This window comes from Anguilla anguilla, chromosome 5, assembly GCF_013347855.1.
Source record: "Anguilla anguilla isolate fAngAng1 chromosome 5, fAngAng1.pri, whole genome shotgun sequence".
Lineage (NCBI taxonomy): Eukaryota > Metazoa > Chordata > Actinopteri > Anguilliformes > Anguillidae > Anguilla > Anguilla anguilla.
This window is the reverse complement of record NC_049205.1, coordinates 53,126,042-53,151,619: the sequence shown is the minus strand read 5'-3', so window position 1 is coordinate 53,151,619 and position 25,578 is coordinate 53,126,042. Positions and strand designations below refer to the sequence as shown.

General features: G+C 45.2%; 1 protein-coding gene across 1 annotated transcript; it reads right to left on the bottom strand.

The window, feature by feature from the left end:
• Positions 1–90: 90 nt before the first annotated feature.
• Positions 91–24,360, bottom strand: LOC118228079 (ras-related protein R-Ras2). The gene is made up of 6 exons (XM_035419329.1): positions 23,736–24,360; positions 5,633–5,720; positions 5,056–5,158; positions 3,930–4,038; positions 3,046–3,164; positions 91–2,215 (listed from the first exon to the last, which is right to left on the bottom strand). Exons 1-6 carry the CDS (start codon positions 23,835–23,837, stop codon positions 2,128–2,130), a joined length of 609 nt encoding a protein of 202 aa, XP_035275220.1. The 5' UTR covers positions 23,838–24,360; the 3' UTR covers positions 91–2,127.
• Between the last annotated feature and the right edge of the window lie 1,218 nt (positions 24,361–25,578).

Here is a 25,578-nt window from a genome sequence, read left to right as displayed (position 1 = left end):
TTGAAATTCTCAGGGGGGAAAAAATCCCTAAATACAAAAAATTATATTAATTATCTATATTTTAAAATCAAATGAATGGTCATATTTGGCTTAATCATGTCTTTTATTATTATTATAGCACCAGAAGCTATACAGGGGGTAGACTTAAAGAACAGAACACAGAACATGGATTGGATGAGCACAACCTCTGGTAGAAGGAGGGAGTCTGACTTTTGCATGCTCTGCAAGACTGCTGAACAATTTGTGTTACCGTGACCCCCCAACCAGCACCTACAGAACGGGGCTGGCGCCCCCTGCAGGACAGGTAGGGACAGTGGAACTGGGGCAGTCTAACACACCGCCTGCTCCATACAGCCAGCGAGGAAATGTTTCTTTACCTGCTTCACCATGTAGGCCGAGCCTTCTCAGTTAAAAACTGTGGGAATTAAATACTCCTCTTTACATATACAGTTGTGCCGCGAGAGCGTACAAACATATAAAAATACTTGTTAACTAGTCTGATAAGAAAATAATGTATAAAAGTATATAGCAAAAACATTTAATCATTTCCTTCAATGGATCCTCTCCATCCGTTTCTCTTATATTACATGAAGATAAAACAAAAAACTACACTAGTTTCTTTGTATCCCTTATTCAGAAATACTCACATAAAAAAGGAAGACCCAAAACTCAAAAACAAACAAAAGCCCTCTTTAATAGTGATGTGAACCCTAATGAAAAACATTTAGGTCAGAATTGGCCACTGATGGATTTTTTTTTTTGCGGTTAGCAGGTGATGCATTGAGTCGGTCTATCATGACCCGGACCCAACAGAACCACTCCCACCTCACATCAGACCAAACCAAAATCCACATCCGTAACTGCTCTTAAAGCCCGCACACTTTTTTTTTCAGTTAACCGATTGCTGACTCTATAAGTGTAAACCATTTTAAATGCGTCGGCTTCAACAGCGACAGTTTTCCCCCTATAAACAAAATACATGCGCTTACCCCCGCAAGAGAAATTAAAAACTGAACATCAATTAAAAATCGTTAAAACATGGGGGGGGGGGTGGATTCGTTTAAATTATGATACCCAAAAGGAACCAAATAATTTGTGGTCTTTGTTGTGCTCTGTGCGCAGTGGTAATGAGGTTTCTCAAATATAATCGCTCTTAATCTTCAGCATAATGGCAGTTCCTTCTTGCTTTTTTTTTTTTTTTTTTTTTGGCTTGGTGAATCTGTGAGTTCCAACAGAGGCAAAGGCTGAGACGTGCACAGTTCCGAGCCATCCGGAATTACACATGACCAGCTCACTCTACACCGTTACATACGCTGTGGCAGTGTTAACAAGTGAAGGAGATATACAGTAGACCGATCGGATGTGACCACTGAGACAACTGCACTCAAAGACACAAAGGTGGAAATTTTCGCTTACAACAGAACATAAACTTGGCATCACTTTCTTTTTTTTGGCTGTTTGTGCACGTACGTACATACATTCATACATTTATTCATACTTACATGTATATAATTTTGTAATGTATTTCAAACCAAGCTTGTCAACCTCACTCGCTGTACTTCAGTAATTTAATTCATTAGATGCACTTCTATAATCACAACAAATTCCACTTATGTACAGTAGCAGATTAGCACATGTGACATACTCAAAAGCTTGATTAAACGACCTCAGTCCGTAAGACCAAAACACCTGTAGCTAAAAACATACATTTTTTAAAATCTGACATTCCGCGAGTGCGTTTCGTCATCATCATCGCCCCCCATTGTCCAAAGATATGTCACTAAGACAAATGTCAAGGCAATTAAAAAGTCCAACATACAAAAAATGTTTTTTTGTTTTGTTGTTTTTTTTAAGAAGCAGTGATTAGTGTGTTTGGTATGCCTGTCAGGATGGTGATTTGTGTGCATGTGTGTGGAGTCTGGATGCCAGTTTCAGGTCGCCTTGTTTGTCCTCTAGTGTAGTCCCTGGTCGGCGCCTCCGGGTTAAGGCTGCTGTAGAGGCCATCGTTCCGAGTCATGCAGGTGTGGGAGGCAGCACTCTTCCACACAGGATGTGATGTAAGAAGGCAAGGGGGCGGGGTCTGGTGACAGCAGCTTGGGTGAGCGTGTGAAAATGGGAAGGAGCCAGTCAGAAGATCACACAATGGCAGCCGCTCTTGTCCTTCTCTTTGCGAGTGGGCTCTGGTGAGGGTGGGCACTCTTGCTCCTGGAATTTCCTAGAAAAAAAACCACACACATACTTAATTACTTAAGATCATAGATCCACCGTAAATGTACATTCACGTCTCAGTCCATATAAAAGAGCAGCGGTAGTTCCACCCTCCCCCTTCAACTTAACCCATACTTAGTTTTTAAATGTGACACAGAGACAAACTTAAGAGAGCTTAGATTTACCAAGCCACATATGTATGTTCAGTAGCTATCGTTTTACTAGCAGGCTAGGTTAATTTTGCTTGCTAGTATTTTTAAGATCTGAATTAAATGTTATCTAGCTAGTAGTTACCCCAACCCTCAGGACAACATTATCTGGATAACCTTCTGACTTACAATATGCCTATCCAATGACAAGGGAGTGCAAGTAGCATTGTAGTCAATTCAATGTTCAGCATATAGGGGGCGACATAGCTCAGGAGGTAAGAGTGGTTGTCTGGCAGTCGGAGAGTTGCCGGTTCGATCCCCGCCCTGGGCGTGTCGAGGTGTCCCTGAGCAAGACAACTAACCCCTAACTGCTCTGGTGAATGAGTGGCATCAATTGTAAAGCGCTTTGGATAAAAGCGTTATATAAATGCAGTCCATTTACCATTTACCATATAAAAAAGAACGTTTCTGAAGTAGAACTTTAAAGCCTGTAATACAATTTTCAAAACAGATGTCTATTTCATTTAACTATTTATAACAGCCAACCAAACACTTTCCGGGGGTTATATTTTATAACCGACAGCTAAAGCTGGGTTCCAGGCCCAGGAAACAGCAAAAACTGTGTGTGTGTGTGTGTGTGTGTGTGTGTGTGTGTGTGTGTGTGTGTGTGCGCGCGCGTTCCACCCACCTTATTACTCTAACCAGCTCGTGGAAGGCTTGGTCTACGTTCATCCGGATCTTTGCCGAGGCCTCCATGTACGTTACCTTCAGCTGCCTGGCCAGCTGCTGGCCCTCCTCCTGAGTCACCTGGAACACGAGCACACTCTGGGTCTGTCACCAATCCAACAGCTCACTTCTCTCACCGTAGGATATAAACGATAGCTCTCAGATACCCACTAAATGCACTATTACCAAGTTATTTCACTGACCTTACCAGGTTAACTAAAGGCAAAGGAAAGGCAGCACAATCATCCTCATTGATTTACCTAGTCATCCCACACGAAAGACTACTCTCCTGATTTACAAATATAATTCACACCACAAGGTGGCAGTATAGTCCTTTGTGACAAAGTTGCTGAAAGGACCTTTAATTTTGGCAAAACTGGATAGAATCCAGGCTTGGCTTCGGACCTTTGCTCTCCTGACTAGCCAGACAACTCATACTAGCAGAGCTGGTATAAGATGCTGTATCGTAACTTGAGTAGGTTCTGATGTTTAGCACTTTGCATCAAAGCTGCACTGACTCATTTTGCTTTACTTCAGGAATCGATCCACAGGTCCCTAAGGCTAATTAATTTTTTTTTTACCTCAGCGATATTTAATGTAAGACACAAACCACCATTACCTACCCCTATATTTACAGATCCTGCATTTCCCCAGTGACCCTCCCTGCTCAACTTTCAGTGCTACCCAGCCAGGGCAAACCCTCTTCTCCATGGTCAAGTGGAAATGATGTTAAACAATAATCATAACCACATATGGCTGCAGTGCTCTGAGAAAGGGCCCTGGTGCCTGATGGGAGATTTAATAATGTCAGCAAGCCTCCTAAGCGGGCCGTGATGTAAAGCTCACCTGTCTCTGCAGCTCCAGGTCCGCCTTGTTGCCGACGAGGATCATGGGAAACTCGTCTCGGTCTTTCACTCTGAGGATCTGCCTCTGGAACTTGTAGATCTCCTCGAAACTGAGAGACAGAAAGGAGACACCCGCCGGCGGGGACAGTTATGACCGCACGTCTGTCCGCAAAGGAGACCCCACCTCTCCACGCGCCATGCTTCCGTTAATGCGGGCCTCTAAATCGCAAGTGCAGGATCAAGGCTTAGCAAAAAGGTTCACTAGCCACAGCTCTACGCACTGTGTGGCTTACATTGTGTTCTGCCGTTGTGTAAACAACAGTACAATGCTGTGATCAGTACAGGCAGCGAAAAATAAATAAATAAATAAAAAGCGTTTGAAAACTTTCCCCTTTCCATTCCACCCCCTGGTCTGCAACAGGCCTCCCCCATGAAGTCTGCTCCTCTATGAGGCTGAGAGAGAGGCTCTTTATGGATCCTAACCGGAAGAGAGAGCGAGTCGGGGGAAACCCTACAGGGGCCCTGCTCCCTTCCAAATATGTTGCTACGATGTTGTGAAAACATGGGGAGAATGTTAGACGTTAGCCAAACACTACTGTGAAGGACCCTGGTCAACCTGCTGTGCTACACATGCGGGTCCTGCTTTGGCCGGCTCGTCTCCCTTCCATTTAACGGCTTTAAGAGGGAAGGCTCGGGGTGGAAGCACATAGCATTAAAGCACAAGAGCCCTTTGATGAGGTAAACAAAACATTCCAACCAACAGAGGGCCGGATCTGAAAGCAAACGGCTCTCCAACGGCTTTGCCGCCACTCAGTAAACCCTGGTCCCCACAACTCAGTCAGGGCTGAGTGGTGTAAACACAGGAAGGAAAGACTGTTTACAGCAAACACACAGCAGCCCTCAGGGACAGACTGCACTGCTGGCTCCCCTCAAACACAGCTGTAAACAGGAGAGTCGCTAAACTGGTCAGACACAGCGGACTGACAGACCCCAGGTCAGTCAACACCCTGCCCACTGAGGAAGAAGGTGGACATTTTGTCTCAAATCTGGACAGGTAGATCAACAGAAGATGAAAATGGAGAAATCAAAAAGAGCGTTTCCATGGCGGTGGCCAGGTTGGCACTCACCTCCCTCGGTCGGTGACGGAGAAGACGAGCAGGAAGCCCTCGCCCGTTCTCATGTACTGCTCTCTCATGGCCCCAAACTCTTCCTGTCCTGCTGTGTCCAGGACTGCCAAATACAAAACAGGCCCCGCCAGTCACCAACAGATCAGGCCTGACTATGCGATGGTAGAGTGATCAACACAAGCCTCTAACTCAGGCCAAGTAAAGTGTAGACATGGCAAAACCAACCAAGCAATGAACCATCCAGGTACATACGCAATAATTAATGGCCAAAACAGAGACGTACCATTTCAGTCATTTGTCTGCTATGTTTACAGCTCTCAGATCCAATATAACACTCTGAAATTGTACAGCTATTCTCAATAGCCTATATCATCATTTGAACCGCTCTACAGCCAAATAAAATCCAATTCAGCAACAGTTAATTCACAAAGGTGCAGCAGCTTTTTAAGAGAACTAAAACACGCTCTCTGCTTTGTATGTTCGGTGTGAGTACACAATTGGGGCTCTTGCGGATTGATATTCTGGGAGGTGCTTGCAATGCCTTTGCGTTTCCTCATCTTGTCCGCTTGGTACTTACTATCCAGACGAGCCGCTCTCTCATCAATCACACACTGCTTCGTGTAGGAGTCCTCGATCGTGGGGTCATAGTCCGTGACAAAGTAAGACTGTGGGGGGGAAAAAAGGGGGGATGGATGTTACTCCAGTGTCATTTTAAAAGTGCAGACACCTTTCAACGATCAATCTTCAGTCTAAATTACTTTTACGAAAGTAAATCAAATTAACATGAACTTTATAACAGTTCAGGTAGTGACCCCAACGACCGCACGGCAGAGAAACGTCCACAGGATGTCAACATGCGATAAAATCGATTTGTTTTGAAAGCTGGAATAAATACGGGCTAGCACAAGCCGCTGGTGGGGGCCATTCTGGTGTTTTGGTTCGGCTTGAGGAACAAGGTTAACCCCTGTGCAGGGGTTTACAGTCAAAACACAGCTTTAGTGTTAACGGCACATCCAAACAACTCCCACTCCAATAATTACACTAATCACTTCCAGAGCTCATTAATTAAGCACGAACCTAGACCACTTCAGGTCCAGAAGCAAAAATATCTTCCTACTAATCTGCCAGCTGTTTACTGATAGGGGAACTTAAGGTAATACACATTCATCTTTTTTTTAAACATTATTTCTCAGCTTCTCTTTCAGGAAAACAGGGCAATACATTTCCACCTGATGAAGCAATATTGACACCTCAAATGAGTAGGAAATTTGTTTGTTTTTCTCATATTGCAATTGTACCTTGAAGGAAAAAATTACCAAAGATTTACCGTAAATAAACTAGGATGCAAGTGATTTTCTCTGGATTCAGACAGACCGTCTGTAGTAGACAGAAACGCGGATCGGTTTCCGTTCAGCGTAACCACCAGAGAGTGAAGGACTCTCTCTCCCCACAGCCGCGCTGACGCAGGACCAGGAGTGCAGAACCGAAGTGTGCCCGGGGTTCCCCGACACGGCTCGTCCTCTCGTTCGGTATGCGCTCCGGTTATTCACCGGCAGGCCTGAGCACGCAGCTCATTCCAGAGCGTAGCACGTTAGCGCGTTAGCTGCAGGCTGCAGCCGCTCAAACGGCCCCAACCAGGGCTGCGCTCCACTGCTCAGGGCATCGGGCATTTGGCACTTCCTGTTTCTCTGTAATGTCCGCTGATCTCCACGCTCCCAGAACAGCTGTAGTCCTAGGCTACTTGCACACCTACTCTGAAACAGGCACAGCCATTAACATTTAAAATGTATGTAACTGGAGCCTGAAGTAGGTTGTAATTAGGGTTTGGATGCTTTCTCAATATGACTGGTAATTGCTCCATCTGTAGCTACAGATTTACTGCTTTTTCATACGGTTGATATTTGCTGTAACCGTTTGAATTGTTCAGTGCGCGACTGTGCCATAACGCTATAAAGGACAACTTAGCAACCGAACAGGATGACCGTCAATGAATGCTTCAGTGGGCTCTTTAGACCCTTCACCTCACATGAAGTCATGAGTCAGGGCACAGGGAGAGGAAAGGCACCGCCAGCCCGCTCCCTGCCTGACCCACTCAGGACCAGAGGAAGGAAGCTCCACCCACACAAAGGGCAGGGGGCCGCTACAAGCCCTTCTGGGTGAAGGTGATGTCACAGAAGAAATATTCTTGCCGCTCGGCCCTCTGGGACACCCTCAGAGCAGGGGGCCTGTGATTCACTGCCACGCTTGCCCTCCTTCGACAGACATTTATCTTCCTACCTAACAATTCTGTACACGCTCAAAGGCTTGGATCTCGCTATGACTGCACACCCTTCTCAGGAGCAGGGGGCAAAAGCTGCAGACTCAGCAAAAACGTGCACGTCTTATATAGGCCAGCGCTCAATGGGGCGCATAAACAGGTCCTTATGAATATCGCAAGCATGCATATGACAGTGCCCCTCACGCAAGGAAAAGTAGCACTGTATGCATGTGGGTGTGTAATTAACACCATGTTGCCCAGTGCACCTTCTTCACATAAATAACAGTCCCTTACCCTCAAAGCACAATAGAACCGTCATACATAGCATGAATAATACCTGACTGCTACATCACAGTAACGGTAACGGAAATACTTCTCACGAGTGCAAAAGCATGAGACCGAAGCAACAGCAACAGGTGTTGTGGACACGTTGTTCAGTCTGGCCCGTATCCAACCCACATCAAACACTGCCGACTCCAGCAACAGCGTTGGGACCAAGTTAAAATGCATTTTTGTGAATGAAATCCTAGGTTTATAATGCATTCAGACGAGAGTAAAAAAAAAATGCAAAGCTAACAGTTTTGAACACGGATGAGGACACAGTGTGCAGAACCCGCTCTGTGCGTCCTCTCCAAAGCCGAGGCGAGCGTAGCTACAGTACCCTAAGGCCGAGCGCTCAGCCCCGTCACACTGTACCAGCCAGGCCCTGTGCCAGCTGCAAGACTCAAGCACTGCAGTTACTCTGCCACCCTTATCTAAACACATCTACTGCTCTCCCCAACTGCTCACAGTCATGCAAAAGCACCCCTGCCATTAGAATGACTACCTGCCTAAGACAGACACAGTAATTCTCTGTGTATACCTTGTGATCATTATCGTTTGACTGCGTTCTGTTTGGATTTTATTCTACACCCACAATTTCACCACCACTACATTGGTGGAAAAATACTCATTATATTGTCTTGGGTGGAACCTTATTGCCACTTTTTAAAATAAAGCACAAGCTATGTCACGTGGGAAAAAGTTGTTCTTAGGAAAGAGAACAACACTGCCATTTTTGATTTTACTATTTTTTGGGGGTGGGGGTGGTGGAATTCCCCTTTAAGGAAATCCCCAAATGGTACAGAAAGCTGAAGACTGAACTTTCTGCAATCCTGACTGGGTGTGATCGCCACACGCATTCCACTGGGTGGGGGTGGGGGTGTGGGTTTTTTTTTTTTTACATACAGGACAGGGGGAAAAATCACCTCCAATTTAAATCCCCCAGTGACCAGTGTGAACTTTTAATAGGAGAGAATCTCAATTCATTTTAGAGCAAAGACCTTAGCTCTGTCCTGTGTTACAGTGAGGAGTGATGCTGTGCCTGTTTGGGGGGGGGTTCTGTCTCTCTGTCATAGATACAGCTTCCTCTGTGTCCATGCAGCACAGAAAGTGACACACGAACGTACACACACACACACGCATGCACACTGCACACACATACACAAGCCCAGGCCCTTCCAGATCATCCATGAAGTGAAAAGGGGCGGAACTTAATTTCCTCCCCTTTATAACCCCTCTCTTTGTTCCCCAAACCCCCCCTCCACCAGGCAGCCAAAGTCCACTGACAGCATTGCACAAGTCTCTCAATGTCAAATCTGCGGAGATTAGGGGCCTTGCTGAGCCGGCAGTCACACAGACCAGTGCTTTCCTAAAGGCAAGCCCGCAGAGGTCAGTCATGCCCACTCTGATAAGCTAACGGGCAGCACACAAAGAGCGCTCAGCCAGGCACAGCTGTGGACCCAGCTCTCCTCTCCGGCTCTCAGCCTGAGCGTTTAACCTCTGATCCACCCTGGGCAGCCCGTGAGACGCGAAGCACTGGGGCCGTGGGGGAGGGGGGGGGGGGGGGGTTAACGCGGAGCAGGCGGGAGCGTACGGGGCGGGGGGCTCCTCCACCCCCACCCCACCCGCCCGCTTCCAGCACAGAGCGTCCGCCCGGCCGAGATTTACGCTCCGCGGCCAAGCCCCGCGCACAAAAGCTCCCCTGTTTCCTGGGGGAAACGCCCACTTTTTCTCATGACATCATGCAAAGCAGGAAGGGGCGGGGACCAGTTGCTCGGCGACTGCGTTGCAGGGTGAAGGGAAGGAGACAACAATGAGAGAGCGATGCCTTTAATGGCAGAGAGCTTCTGGTGGTGCTGTGTAACCCTGGGAAAGGTCAGGCCTTTTCCTGATGGAACAGATCCTGTCGCCTATCGGCAGCGGGGAAAAGGGAGTCCCTTCCCGCTCCGCGCCTCGGCACGGCCACCTTTTACCGCCTTCCAGCCCCCGATAAACATCAGCATTAACAGGACAGCCAGCACCTACCGGCAGATAGGGGCTGTGTGTGCGGTGCAGGTACTAACAGCCACACTGAGAGCTGGATATACAAGTTCTGGAGGGTGCGGGTACAGTTCACTGCCCTCCCAAACTGTCAGAGGGTGCTGCAGCAACGGGACCTGCGTACTACTGCCATACGCAGTTCAAAATTCATTTTTAAACATTTATCAAATGCACAACCGATTTATACCTACGCAGCAAAAGAAGTGCTTCTACGGTGCATGGCTTTATCCACATGCAGTAACAGATGGGAGCGGTAAAGATCAGTTCCCATAATCAGGAGCAGGACTGTGCAGCACTGCGCCTCCTCTCCACTGGGTTACTGCACAAATCAAACAGCACCTGTTGCTACTGCTCAGCAGTGTTGCTACTCCAGCAGTGCAAACCGCTCAGCTGCTCCTACGCCACAGCTACTCCTACACTCCAGACAAGAGGGTATTTAACAGTCACAGCGAATATGGAAAATCATGTACAGCGGACAACGTGTCAGTCACAGCACACAGTGCAGAAATATTGACAGTATGGGGATTGTATTAAGAGTATTAGGACTAGACCTCTATGGATGGACAAGCCTTCAATGTAAGATGAAGAGCTGCACTGGCAGGTTCTGAACGGGGTTAAGCTCAAAGTAAAAGTAAAAGTGCGTGTGTGTGTGTGGGGGGGTGGGGGTGGTGGAATATTTACACAGCGCGCCACTGACCCCCCCAGCTTGCCTGGCTTTAAGGTCTCAGTAACCGCTGGAGGCTGGACTGTTTGAGGCCCCCTCCCTCTCCCCCCTCACTGAACCCACTCAGGTGGACCCATCAAAGTGCAACGATCAAAGACAGAAAGATTAAAGTGTCCACCCTGCTGGTGGGCATGGCCTTTACCATACCCCTGTAACTGTACGCCTGAGATACCCACTTTCCATTGTTATTACACACATTTTAAAACAGTGTTATGTGAGTGCTGTTGGTGGTGGGAAGGGGGGTTTGGGGCAGCAACAACTGCTGTTTTACACCTTCCAGCCACAAGCGTGTGGCGCAGATGGCCAAACTGTCCTCTTTTAGCACCATGCCATTTCACACAAATAACTTTCTCGACGGTGTCCTCACAAGCCCTCACAAAACACAACGATAAACAAAGGAGATGAGCTCGAAATCAGGTTAACGCTTTCACAGAAAGAAAGGGAAATGGATCAGGATGACACAAACAGACATCTGGCTTCCTAAATCTTAGTGTACCCTCTAAAATAAGATATTCCTTTACAAATTACATACTCTAAAAAAAAAGTACAAAAGTTAAAAGACAAAGACGAAAGAATCCAAGTTGGAGTAATTGTGAGCAAGTGAACAGTCAGAGAATGTACCACAGTATCCCGGAGGGTCTGAACTCTGCATACTTTAACAGGTCCTTCTTTCGGTTAGATCATGTTCGCCAACTGTATAAACGAAACGTGCATGCAGAGGAGGCGGCATATGGTGCTCATGTGAGCGCTTTGGCTCGTTTGAAGCCCACATGTTCAGGGTTGGCCTGTTAGGGCATCTCAGGACACCCACACACACACACACACACACATGCGCACACTCACGCACAAATACATACACACGTGGGCACGCGCACGCACGTACACACGCACGCGCACACACATGCATCATACATCACTATATGTGATGTATTTTTGGTTTGTTTGGCCATTTACGAAATGGTTCAGCTCAGTCACAGGAAGCTGCACAAGGGGCTGCATTTGTTCTCATTTGATTCGTTCATATACTTGGCTGTCACCCCCCCCCCCCCCCCCGCCGCCATTCACTCCTCTGATTTGAATTTGAGGACAACAGATGTACATATTCATTTTTACTGTCAGATGAACTCACCAAGAAGCGTTCCGTTGTCTCTTTATTTAGACCCAAACAGATCATAATCATCAGATTAATCCCTACAGTAATAAGCCAGCATCTGGTGGGATGAGTTCCCTAAACGTCCGGAGAGAACCAGGGGTGTGAGGGGACCGGACAGGCAAGGCCCCCGCCACCGACACCCCCCTCCTCCCAGGCTTTGTTTTTTACGAAACAAAGATGCGCGACTCTGTCATTTTGAAACAGGCACCTGCAGCAGGATGTCAACAGGGGGGTTTTTTAAATCAAAAGGCAGCCATCGCTGCGTGCCCACAACCGTCTCCCCAGCCGAACGTGCATCAGTACGGGCCTTTGCAGAAGCACACAATCACAGGAGGAGAACCTTGAGCAACTCAGGGTGTTTACTGACTGCATGCTGAGATCAGATGTATATCTATAGCTGCAGTGCTTTTCTGCAGTGATACCACCGAATCAGTGTTACTGCTATTTGGTCATTGTTTCCTTGCAGTGCGTTAACTGCGCTGTTACTGTGCTTGATACTCTTTGCCCGGTGCTGTAACCTTTAAATCCTGGGCACTGTGTTCTAACATTGTGGCGGGTTAGAAGCGGTCCGAACTGAAGACGTGACATCACATGATAAAGCGCTGATGATAAAGCATGTTTGATTGGGCCATTGCTGCGCTGTGGATTGGCGGCATGCAATCCCATGATTCCTGTGAAGAGCAGTTTTCACAACAGAACCGTCCCTCTGAGTGACAGGTGCTGCTCAGTTAAATCTATAGGCTTCTATAGGCACACTGCTACTCTGTCCTTCAAAAGGACCCTTTATCACTCAGAAAATTGTGATTTAACCACACTGACACAGCCCATTCATTCAGAGAGTGTTTACACCAGGCCAGAAAAACAGCAGACGGCTGCCATTAGTCAGAATAAAACTCGCATGTTATATGTTTACCGCAATAATGGTTTCAAATGAAAGGTCAAAGGGAAATTGTCCTGCGCTTTAGAGATTTAGCTTGCACAGACAGGCTAGTCCAAGATTCACTCGACTGAGTATTTTCTAGAAATGGGAAAACGTGTAAAAGAAATGAACAGCAGTTGAGCCAAAATGGAGATAATAAAAGCACCGTGATGCATAGCTGTAATGGCAAGTTCACACTTTTGCAAAAATAAATAAATAAATAAAAATCCATGCTGAAGTACCGTTGAGTTGCCGGGGAAACGAGGAGAAAATCCACCTGCTGCTTAGCTTTACCTCACGACAAACAGCTTAACTGCCCAGCATTGTGTTGCAGAAAGCAGAATATAATAGATCACAGCTCTATACTCTTTGCTGCCATTGAAACCTGGCCAATATGAAGAGGGGGTTAACATGTCAATCTGCCATCAAAGCACAATCCCCATGCTGCCAATACACTGATAGGTTGCATTTCTTAGAGGTTATGCACTCCGTATAGGATATGCACTCCGTATCGCAAGTGTTTTTCACATGTATTTGCCTTCACGCAAATCATAAAGAACAGATGGAATACCCGCCAAAAAACAGCTTAAAAAAAACACTTGGTTCCCTTGCAATTGGCATTGAAAAAATGCATGTCTTTACTTTGTCCTGCTCTGGATTTACAACAGCAAGACATGCCATAAACACCAGCAATCAGACCAGTGTTCAGCCCTGCACATCTGAATGAAACATGGACATTTCTCGATTCCACGCTGAAGCAGAGATGACAGTACTTAAATGTTTCCGAACATCAAGAAGAGGATTATTACATAGCTCTAGGTCTCTTTCTAGCAGCAAGCATAGACAAACAGTGGTACAAACACTCCATATTAAAACAGGAACTACATAAATAAACATGAAATGACAGCAGAAATAAAAGCACCTACAGCCAGGCCATTCAAGGCCAAACCGCAGCTGTCTGCCAGGCACATTACCGGCATCGTTCATTAAGTAATGAGCATTTTTAGCAAATGCCCTGTTATGTCTTTGTGGAAAACTGTTATGGATATACTTCCCTGTCACTTTACATTTTATGTGTGTGGTTATGCAAGGATTGCTGCTTTTAGAAGGCTGCCAATCCAGAGTGATGAGCCAGTCTGTTGGGACAGATCTCCAACAACTTTGCACACCTAGACAATATTTCCTCATTCTCCCTTACGAAGCTGTTGAAGCTCAGCCAAGCAGTGTGGGGAGCACCGACAGACAGCAACCTTCAAGTCATGCCACAGATTTTCGACTGGATTTGGGTCATGGCTCTGCCTGGGCCCATTCAATGACATGTAGCCTTTTGTTAATTAGCCACTCCGGTGAAGGTTTGAGAACAGAGAACTTCTATCCAAATTTCAGGTTTTCCATGGGGATTTTTCTGAATTTTGCTTTGTCCATTTTCCTTTCTATCCTGACAACTGTCCCAGTTCCTGCCAAAGTGAAATACCCCCATAACAATTCAGCCCTGAGGGGGGCACCATCATCACGGCTGGTATTCACCCTTCTATTTCTATCTTGACCGTACCCCACCAACATAGGCCCATTTTGAAATCTTTTCATACCCATCTCTGACCTGTGACTTTACGAAACATTATTCTGGAGCTCATTTGAAGAAATCATGGTGGACTCTTTGCTTTGAAACGCACTACCCAGCAGAGGAAACCTACAGGAACAGATTTTATTCTGAAACAATCCACGTCACTAGTACACTTTAACAGAAGTTGAGGCCAGTTTACAGGGTGTGTGATTCTGCAGCTGTGATCCCAGGACTAGAGGGATGGGGTACAGAGCAGTGTACAGGGGTGGTGTCTGTGGCTATTCAGCAGTACGGTGTTTTGGGGGAGCAGAAGGACTGAGAAAGGCAATTGGGAACTCGGGAGGGGACCATCTGAAGAGACTTGCCTGAACTTCTCATGTTCTAAATCAGAGGCAGAAATACAAAGAGCCTCTCCCAAGGTCCCTGGAGCACCTTTTGACTGGACATAGAGCGGCGAGCGAAGTAAACTGGGAAAGTAGGCTCGTCTCCACACAGAAACCCACCTCACCTGCAGGAGAACTACAGCCTACATTCATTTAGCTTCCTAACACATTTTTTAGTTCTGAGTGGGTGTTACAAACACCAAATCTTTTCTTCCAAAGACCAAAGACCGAGGAGAGGCGGCGTGCGAGAGCTAGCAGCGGCAGGCGACGTTTGTTCCCGCAGCCGCTCTGGCGTAAACAGGATGCCTCAGGCGGAGGCTAGGGCCTCTGAAAGCCGCAGGAGTGAGAGCGCTGAGAGGGTGCGAGGTCACGCACTGCAGGAGTGAAACAAACACTTTCTCACACCAGCACCTTCTCACTTCTCTGGCGCCAGTACATGGGCGGCTTGTTCATTTTGCTGATGAACGCAAGCTGTAGGCTAACACGCCAAACGTGGACTCTCAAGTGGAACACTTCATTACAGAGATGGTTCAACCCCAAATTTAAAACTTTCAAAATTGCCTTCTTACCAAAACGCTTTTAATGTCTTTTTTTAATGTAATGTCCTTTTCTAGTTCCTAATGAAAATGAGTTGATTTAAAACGTGTTGCTTTAAAGGCTCTTGTGTATAGGCTTGTATTGAGTCTGGACCATGTCAGTGCTGCCTGTGGTTGAGAGTTCCACAGGATGACGTAATTGGCCGTAGTAGCACCCAGGGAAGGGGGGGTCCATTGTTCACTGGTTTCATCCAGACCCCCATTTCTCCTGCTGATTGAGAACCAACTGCCTGTCTTCCAGGGGAGATCGGTTAGTGGTGCCAATTCCTATTGGTTCACCATTAAAACAATAACACTTCATAATTATACATGGTCCATATGAACAGTATATTATCGGCATTTCAAAAAGGATAACAAAAACAAAGATAAAGAGATTGCGGGTTGTTGGTCTTGTTGGTTCATTCACTTGGTGCTCGTTTCTTGGTGATGCGATAGAGCATAGGTCTGGTGCTGCTGTGTGGAAATGCACTCTACACATCTCTACACTAAAAAGTTTGCAATTCTACATTCTCACTAAATGTCCAGGAGGGATATAATAGCCTACATTCAATCTGATTTAGATTTACGCACACATCACACCACATATGTTTTCTGTCACATAGCATTTATACAGGCATAATGCTAGATAATAATTTCTTGTTTCAGTAATTGGTGATCTGAAATCAGTAATTCAATAAAACAAACAGAAAGTTAGCTTTTTTAATTTTTTTTTCGGTTAACATATAAAAATACTGCACCCCTATTTAATACCGCATTATTGTTTTCATGGATACAGTCAATTTCTGTATCTGGAATGGTATTTGTTTTTACTGCAAGTGTAATGTTGCAAGTGGCTCTCGATAAATCATCTACTATATAAAGAATGTAAACATAACTGAATGCCATAGTTTTTTCTTGTATTATAAAACTCTCAGTAGTCTCAGAGGTTGTTAAAATGTTGTAAATGCCTTCCCATAAGACCACTGCCTGTGACAAATTCTTTTACAACCGACAGAGACGCTATTGTGGCCAAATTGTATAGTGCTATCTGTTGACACAAAAATCCTAGTGCCCTGCGGACAATAACATTGTCTCCGTTGTGGCCTGAAGTGGACTTCAAAACACTCCAAACACAAAGCACCTCTGGCCAATCCACCGAGGCCTCTTCTCCTGTTCTTAACTCATCAATAATAGGCCTATCTGGTTGTGTTTATATGGAACTCATCAACACCGATGTCAAGTAACTTGAAAATTAAGTCTTATCATCCATCTCTTCACTGGAGGCAGAGTTTGTTTAACAGTGAAATTTCCATCAGTCCAGATACGAATATTCCTGAATACTGTACGAATGATATCACTGCTGTACGTCTGTGGAAAAAGTTTGTATGGAAAATTACACAGTCCAAGGGCAGATTAATGACAAAGGAAACAATTGTCAGTGCTGTCAATAAAGAGCAGTTGTGGATCCAAAGGGAGTTGACAGGGTTCGCGTGAACCCCGACAATCTCCAGTAACCCCCCCCCCTTCCAATGGATAGACTGAGTGGGGAACAAGAGCTGAACACAAACAGATTTAAAAGCAAAAGTATGCTAAATATTTCTGACAAAATGGAATTTGTCCATATCCCACCCATGAAGAGATACAAATTTAGAGGGGAAAAAAATCATGAAACAGTTAGCCTAGTTTCCAACCAGCAATTTTAAATGAATTTGCAGCTAACAATAAATATCCATAACAATGCAAAAACTGCTTATTAGTGATAAGACACAGTAATATTCTCCAATTTTAATCAGAGATGTTTTAATTACTTGAGAAAAAAGCTGATGAGAACAAGCCAAACACTGCAAACGCACACAAAAAACATGATAATGTTCACCTCCCGCAACACGCACGCTGCCTGTAACACACAAGTCACATATATTCAGCACTTTCACAAAAACAAGGAACTAACAACTAAAAGGACTCGCCCACATACACTTTTTATATACATATATATTGCTGAAATGTAGAGCAGTTAATTTAGTCCAGAGGGGAAAAACATCATGGGTCCAGCGGTGAGCTCTACTGGACTGAGCTTCCATAAACAACACGTCACTGCTCATGTATAAAGGGGCGGGCCCATGAATAAAAGCGTCATGTTTATGAAATCACTTTCCTCAGAAAGACAAACCAAGAACTGAAATGAAGCCGTTTGCCGTATGAATCCATGGTGCACAGTGTATTGCACCAGCGAGCAAGATGAACGTCCCACAGCCACCTCAAAATAAGGCCGTGCAACACACTGACAGTGGGAGGTTCAAAGGTCTGAAATCCAGCCCGTTCATCATTAAGCACAAGACCCCCTTTAGGAAACTTCACCACTGCTGCCCCCCCCCCCCCCCCCCCCCAAAGGAATGCATGCAGGAACAACCCACACCTCCCCAGCACCTTGCCCACGCATGCCCAGGACGGACCTCCCTCGCGCTGGATCTATATTTATTCAATTACCGCTCGGCGCAGCGTGCCACATATATGAGCTCATGACTCGATAATCAGAACCATCTCCCGCAGCGCGCGGGAGGGCCCCGCTCGCCCCCAAGGAGCGCGCTTTGTGAGGCCGAAGGACCGCGGTTTCTCAGCGCACCTTCAGGACACGCATTCATCAGTCTTTCTATCCAGGACCAGGACAACTGATCACGACCGACCGCGGGCAAACGGCGATTCGTTAACGGGCTTCTCTGCCCCTCCCCGCTCGCCTTCTCGCCGAGGCCCTCGGACCGCTCCTCCGGCTCAGGGGACGCGGACCTCCTGCGCTCCGGAGGCACGACAGACGCCGCCTCCTCCACAGCACCGCCGCGCAGGCACAGAGTCAGCGGCACCTGACCCAGGAAACCGCACTCTACCACCTCCATTCTGCTGGCTTACATCAGGGGCCGTCAAACCTCCCAGCCCCCCGTGGCCCCCCGTGACCCCCCGTGCAGGAGCGGAGCTGCTTCCTGCGGCTCGCTCTCCTGTCAGAGTGAAGCCGCGTTCAGACAGGAAGTCAGGGTATGCCAGTGAACGTGGTGGCGTAGAGCAGTGGTGTTCAGGCTGATTAACGCAGGTGACTGTGGAAGTGGAACAGCGTTTGTTGTCACGCACACCCAGCTCAGCCACACTCCCTTGTCCCGTCGCCGGAGAGCCCCCAGCTACACGCGAGCGGTGCGCCAGGCCCACGGTGACCTCCTGAGGAGCTGCCAGATGATTCAAAGCTCTTTCTCCAGGCAGTCATGCCCCGCTGAGTCACCCGCCTGACGCACGGCTGCCCTCGCGCACCGCGCCGACCCTCCCGCCCGTGACCTCCAGGACTGTTTTTAGAGCGCAGTCACCAGCCTGGCACGGGGGGACGACTCGGGAAGCCCCTCCGTGGCCCACGGCCCGTGTCACTGCCGCAGGGGTCACCGGCTCCAGTGGGTTCAACAACTCTGCACTTCCTCTCCAAACTCACATCTTTATTCCAGACATTCCCAAGGAAAAGCAGCACCAACAGGAGATAACAGAAAGAAACGGCAACTAGTTTGGACTGTTCGTTTTAAAAAATTAAAAAATGTAAAAAAAGAGTGCTCCCTACAACTGTGGTTCTGTCATATGGAAATCTCACACCCTCTCCCCTGACAAAAGTAAGATAGCAAAGAAATAAATATGACGGTGAATTCCAGGCCCACTGAGTCAAGCTGCAGCTCTTTTTTTCGCTCGTGGAGGAGGCCCTCAGAGAATGAGCAGGACTGCAGAAGGACTTCCTGTTCCAGAGCGCAGATTCCGGCTGTCCCATGGCCATTACCCTGTCATGACTCAGACGGAACCTTCCCCAATTCGTTTGGGGGAAAGAAAACATAGACCCACACAGACCCGAGTGGGAAAAACTCAACAGCCAGCTGTGAAGGTCCGTGTTATTTTTTTCGTCATGGAAACAGAGCGAGTGGGCCAAAGGCACAACTCCTTGCACAACAGCCTTGCCATAAAAACCACCATTCAGTTCTTAAAGCTGATCTACTTTAAATGCCCGCAGTAAAAATCCAGTACAATAGTAACTACCATTTTGCACAACAATGCGAGCAACTTTCAGAGTAATTAAGTCAGTGGGCCAATGGGATTTAAGGGACGGTGTTGAGACACATTGTCCCCTTTCAAATTTTTCCGCTACAAAATACCACACCCAAACCAAAGCTCTCCAGCAATTTGGCAGCGTGCTCCACAGGCCGCAATCGGCAAGTGCTGCAAAAGGAAATTAAATCAAGCTGGGAGACCGCACGGCAACAAGGAAGTTGAATGGTGGCAACGGTCGGAGGGGAAAACACCACAGATCGCAGTGGAATGCATTTTTTAAAGCCTTTTGAAAATCACCCGTCGCAGCAATCCACAGAGACCCACAATTAGAGCTCACGCACAGTAACCAATAACAAAGCCAGGCCCGGCCCATTTATTCGCCTTTCACGTCTGATCTTCCCACTGCAGTTATGAATTTTGTGAGAAAACACGACACTTAACAGCACTGTGGGAGGCTAGATTTACTCTCCCAGTTCTTTAATTCATTTTCTCTGTCCCCCCTTGAACTAGCCTAGAGTGAATTCTTCACATTTATGCTGTTATATAGCTACCCTCTTTCTCTCCCAGTGTGTGATCTTTGGCCAGAGGGTGATCCTGCACATGATATCTCTAGCCATGGGGTAATCTGTGGTCACGGCAGGGGTGTCATACTTAAGTCCAGAAGGGCCACTGTGTCTGCAGGTTTTTTGTGGTTTCCTTTCAATAAGCTTCCAATTAAGGCCTCGAAAACAAGGCGTGTGGAATTCTTTAGCCAGTCAAGACGTTTGTGAATCACTGGTGCTGAAACGCACAGAAAGCCAGCAGACACTGTGGCCCTTCAGGACTGGATTCTGACACCTGTAGGCTACGAAATGCGGCAGCTGTGTCCCCTGTCACAGACGGAGTGGTTTAGATTCCAGCCCAGACTCAGTGGGCTGAATGGGAAAAAAGGGAACTAGCAGGTGGGGAGATGAGCGTGGGATGTTTGGCACCACTCTCACAACGCTTTCGCAACACCCATGACTGCTGTTCAAGGCACATTAACAGCAAGCACAAAGCCATGAAAGATCTAAATAATTCCAGACAAGTTGTGAGAGCATTATTGTGCTTACGGTTCACATACAGTTGCATGCTATAGTGCTGAGAAAGGGAGATCAATCCTCGTTAAGACGGAGAGATTACACCCGTCAGATCTTCCCTTACAGACGATCCTGAAATTTCCTTTTCAGTCACTCAAAGATCAGGTCTCCCACTCAAAAAAAGATGTATATTTTCTGTAACATTTGAAGGTTCATTTTTAAAAATGCAATATTCAGGGCTATATTGTGCTACAGAGCTACTTTTACAAAGTGGATGCACATTTTGAGACATATTTCTCTAAGAACAATGTACAGTAACCACTGATTTTTTGATACAGAACACCGAGTACTTCCAGCACAGTGAAATTGCACGACTTGATACGAACCGACATCAAGCTACTCAGCTGACCATTAAGTTACACGCATTTTGCTTTTGCAAGTTTCACTGACTTTTCAAGGTCATTGGGCTATGTCACCACTTTCCATGTGACTTCTCTGTGATTTTTTGGGGGGATGCAGATATCTCCAAGGATTTTTCAAGTACAGAGAGAATCCTGGAGGATGAAAAGAATGTTGTCCGGTCACGGGTTTTCCAGAGCAGGAGTATTCAAAGTTGCAGTGTTCTACCATATTTCCAAGGCACCTTCCCTCATCAGCAACCGGTCTGCATCAACATATAGGCTAAGCAGACCATGAACCATGTGGACAATCCTCAGCATGTCCCATATATATTAAGTATTATAAACTAGGCCTATTTCCTGTACTCTTGTGGTCCATCTGAGGCTTGCACTCATACCATAAGGGAGACTGACACATGATGACTATGGCTTGATCAGCACTAAAAACACATGTCACAGTTTTTCTTAAAAATAGCCTACATAAGAAATGACAGTTTCTGTCTTACTTGCTCTCAGCCTATTTATTACTAAACCATTTAAAAGATGCAAATGCTTCACACTGTAAAGTAGTAAGTTAAGTATGAAAACTGCCAGCAAAAAAGAAAGCAGACACCCATTTCGATCAGTTTCTGTAGCAACACTCTTTAACATGATGTAGCCTATTCTGTGTGCCAAAGATGTAGTCTTACTGTGAAAAATTCAGCACAGCACCATGGCACTGTTCTTTGTTCACTGCCTTTCAAGGGCTACATAACATCATCCTACAGCACACCGAGAGAGTGAATATCTTTGCATGGCGTGCACAATCTTTAATCATTCAAAACACAGATGCTTTGATTTCTAAGTATTCAAAGTTCATTTCTAAGTTTCTAAATATTAGCCAAATAATTTCTGGTAAGCATTCCTGACAAGACTGGCATAATTACCGCAGCTCTTTCATAGCTGTACAACAGCACAGTGGGCAAGACAAAGAATAAATAAATAAATAAATAAATATCAACCACTAAGCACTCTTTACCTCTACATCACACAAATAGCAACATTTCAGTGGGGCTGTTAAGATCAGCTGCAACTCTGCAAAGCAGCTAAAATCTGGGGGAGGGGGTGTACATTTAATGAGCTTTAACAAAAACCCATTACACAAAAGATCTTCAGCAAAATCACAAAAAGATTTTACATCTAGAAACAATCCACCTTTTCTCAGCCTTACTTATGCAAACTGAGCCCATGCCCACAGCCTAATGTCGCATCCCTTGAGGAAAACTATACTCAACCATAGGACTTTAGGCCTCAAAGATCAAACAGGGTCTAAGTGAAGATGGTAAAGCTTTAGGGCCTTGTGAAAAAGACTTTGTGAAAAGGTGGAAATGGAAAAGAAACTGCATACAGCTTCATGCTAATAAACAAACGAACAGGCAAGATTTCACTTTCTTCCAATTAAGTTCACAGTTCAGTTTCAATTAAAATCGATGATGGAGTTTTATATGGATATTCTAACATGGAACAGTTTGGTCATTTCGTCATTTCCTCATAAAATACTGAGTAGGTACACTTATTTTACTGATATAATTCTGAAAGGGGGGGGGGGGTGCATCTTAAAAACTGCTTCCTAGGAAGGCTGAGAATGTGAAGACGAGTGGCTATCTGCTGGAATGCCTTATATCTGCTACAAGGCACTTAAACAGCAACTGGGAAATGCCTGTTTCCACAACAGCTGTTACTGTTCACTACAGCTGCTATGAACATTGTTCTACAACTGCTTTATTCAAAGATCATGAGTTATTTATGCAATTATTCATGTGATAGTATCCTTCTTACATTTTGTGTGGTAGGCTAATCAATGGACCGGTATTTAAATATAGGCCCACATATTACAATTTCAAATTAATGAAAGATTACACTTACTAAATTCAATAGTTTTATTGCTTTTCTACTTTATTCCAGGCATGCAGACCTTGTGCGTTGTATTACATTATTCATTAAAACGCACATTTGCCTCCATATATTCTGGCATATCAATGTGGCACTGCGGCTTAAAATTATTACACGTTACAAGCTTTAACCTCTTGGCGCGAGTATTCTTGATAATAATTGAATTTTTCACAACAGCGTGAGTTGCGTTAATTTGCGATTTAACCGTAAAAAAGAGCAATAAATAAATAAATAAATAACCATAGGCATTTACGCATAATTGTTAAGGAACAGTTAAATAAACAAATAAATTCCTGTTAAAAGTCCCCATTTATGGATAAGATCACAACTGTTACAGAACCACGCATGGTTACAATATGTAGGCTAACTATGAATAACAGCCTATTTACGTTAGCCCAACATACTAATGCGTGGTATTTAAATATGATTTTCCTCGTTCAGAAAAATTTCTATTCGATCACATTGTTGATCACTACTGGCTAATAATGGTCGATAACACTCCTAACATGTAGGCTTCGCGTTGTTTCGTTTTTAGTAGCAGCTGTAAAAAATATTTTTTTTATTTTTTTTTGCAAATGTTAAGATTAGCCTACAGAACGAAAACGATAAACTAATTTCCCACCTACAGGCTACATACCACAACATAACCATGTAGCTCAAGGATAAATTACTTTTTCTGGTGGAGTTTCATGGTTAAACGTAATGTTAGGTCTTGTAAGCGCCCTAGGCTATATAATGCAAGTTTCAAATGCGGATGCTCAACAAAGTTGCCAGATTACAGCTTTAAAACGTCATGTATAGCCTACTTCTGCCGTGATTTTTTTAGAAGTACACCGAAAAATAAAGCGACCGAAAACACGTCATAGCATAATATTAAATAAAGGGCAAGCATACGTCAAACAAAAGGACTAATCCTGCGTTTGTGGAATTAGGATAGACAAAGTTTTGCGTCCGTTATGTCAGAAAACCAGAAAACATTCCAGAAAACATATTCTACCATTCCCCAGGTCCGTAATCATTCATAATTGTGTATTTATGGTAACCGTATTTTTCACAGTGCATAGCTCGCTATTCCGTGATCAAAAAAACTTTTTTCATCGTAGCCAATTTTGGAGTTTCTTCAAACAAATATTTAAGAAATTGGCTAGCTAACTGCAATACAGGCCCAAACCAGCTAACTGAAACCCCTTATTTTCCGCGTGTGGGGTCCCTTTCTGAACGAGAACCACCCATATTCGTATTCACGCTTATTCGGCGCGATGGCAGCAAAAGGCTGCGAGTGTTTACTGACCTGGATGAATTGGATAGTCAATGCTGACTTCCCGACACCACCGCCTCCAACGACAACCAGCCGATACTTCTCCTGCACCGACCCATCCTTCCACCCAGCCATCGGGGAACCGCTGCCGCGCTCGCCGCTGTCTAGCACCAGTGAGAGGACTCTCACTTCTCAATGACAGGCCTTCTGTTGAGAGAACGCAAAGGACACAAAATACGCGCAACTACAAAATGTAATCCGTTATTGAAATGGGGTAAAAGGGAATGTCTTCCTTCCTTTCTTTCTTTAAAAAAAGTGCTGCAATACGTCTGACTTAGTCCATACGCCCTCCTCTGAAATCGCTATAGCCTAACTGCAGCGCAGAAGACGTGAAACGGATCGGAGGAATCGCTTACTACAAATGGCCGTCGCTAGAGGCTCTTTCTCCCGTTCCACACCGCTCTATGAATATACATGAGCAACATGTAAATATTAGGGAATAAAGTTAACTTCGCTTTATAAGGCGCGAGAACTGCCTTGAATGAGCATCGCCTACTTAATATCTATGTTTACACAAATTCGATACCGATTGAGTAGACTGCCATATCTTACATAAATACTTCATCCTATTTCATTTTGCTACATGTGGCAAACGTCACTGTACAAGTGTTTGAGTGATCTTATCATTAAAACTTCAGCTTTGAAGAGTCGTAATGTGCCAAGGTGTAGCCCGGGTAAATAATGACGGCTTTTAATTATATAACGCCTTTAATCTCATCGGCGTATCTCGAAGTGCCCTTTTGCCTTTTTGGTGGGCATAGGATGTGCCAAGGTTCATCAGGCTAGCGTAGTTTACGTTTCTGTGCTAAGAATTTACCATGCAGACAGACGAAACAGCCACGTCAATTAAATTGTGTCAATAATTAATATTGTGCCAACCCAGTAGCCTAAAGTTTCCATTTTCCCTCTACAGAGTTTGTGTAGGCTATGCACTGGTACTTTGATGACTAAACTGGAAAGTCTGATTTAAATTTATTTTCACTATCAACAGTCTTCTGTTGTTAATGCCACGGTTACATCAACTTTTCATAACAATGTTTTTTTCTTTTTACACTGATTGTAGAGACATTTGAGCTGCTTAGACATTTTTAAGCTTCCTACTTTGAAGTTGTGATGTCGAAAAATGCCGCATCCATTCTCACAGGAGTTGCAGCAGATGTGGAACTGAACACGTACATAACAGTGATAAACGATCATTTTAAAATACTACTATATCGTAGAAAATTAATATGGCTCTGTATATTCCAATATAATTTGAATGCTGTGGGGGGTCATTAAGTCTAAATGGTCCTGATAATGCAATTTACATTTTTAAGCACACTTTCAAAGCAAGGGCAAGCGAGTAATTCATGTCATCTTATATATGCAGCTCCCATAAATCAGTGCTATTTAAACAAGGTCATTTAAATTCTGTCTTGCTCCAGGGTACCATTGGAATCATAGTCTTCTGACTCAGGTTTAGGATTAACCTTTTGTCATATTTACTCTCACATTGTCATTTCTATGGTTTCTAGGCTCTTTTTGTATGGACAAGATTAAATCGTACCCCTCCTGCAGCTGAAATGTATGGCCAAAGAGGTTAATTGACAAAGTACACAGGGCATTCACTTTGGTCATGTTTTTTTCAACAGCTTCCTGCACAATGAGTACAGTTTTTGTGCCTGGTAAAAACGGTATGTGTTTTTCCAAAATTAGCTAATGGTATTGAAGGCTAGCACAGTACAGCAAAAGTTTCATTTCCCCTTCTGCTTGGCTGAACATACAGTTTAGTTTTCAACGTCTTCGAAGACTGTATGCTTTACTTGTGGTGCTGGAG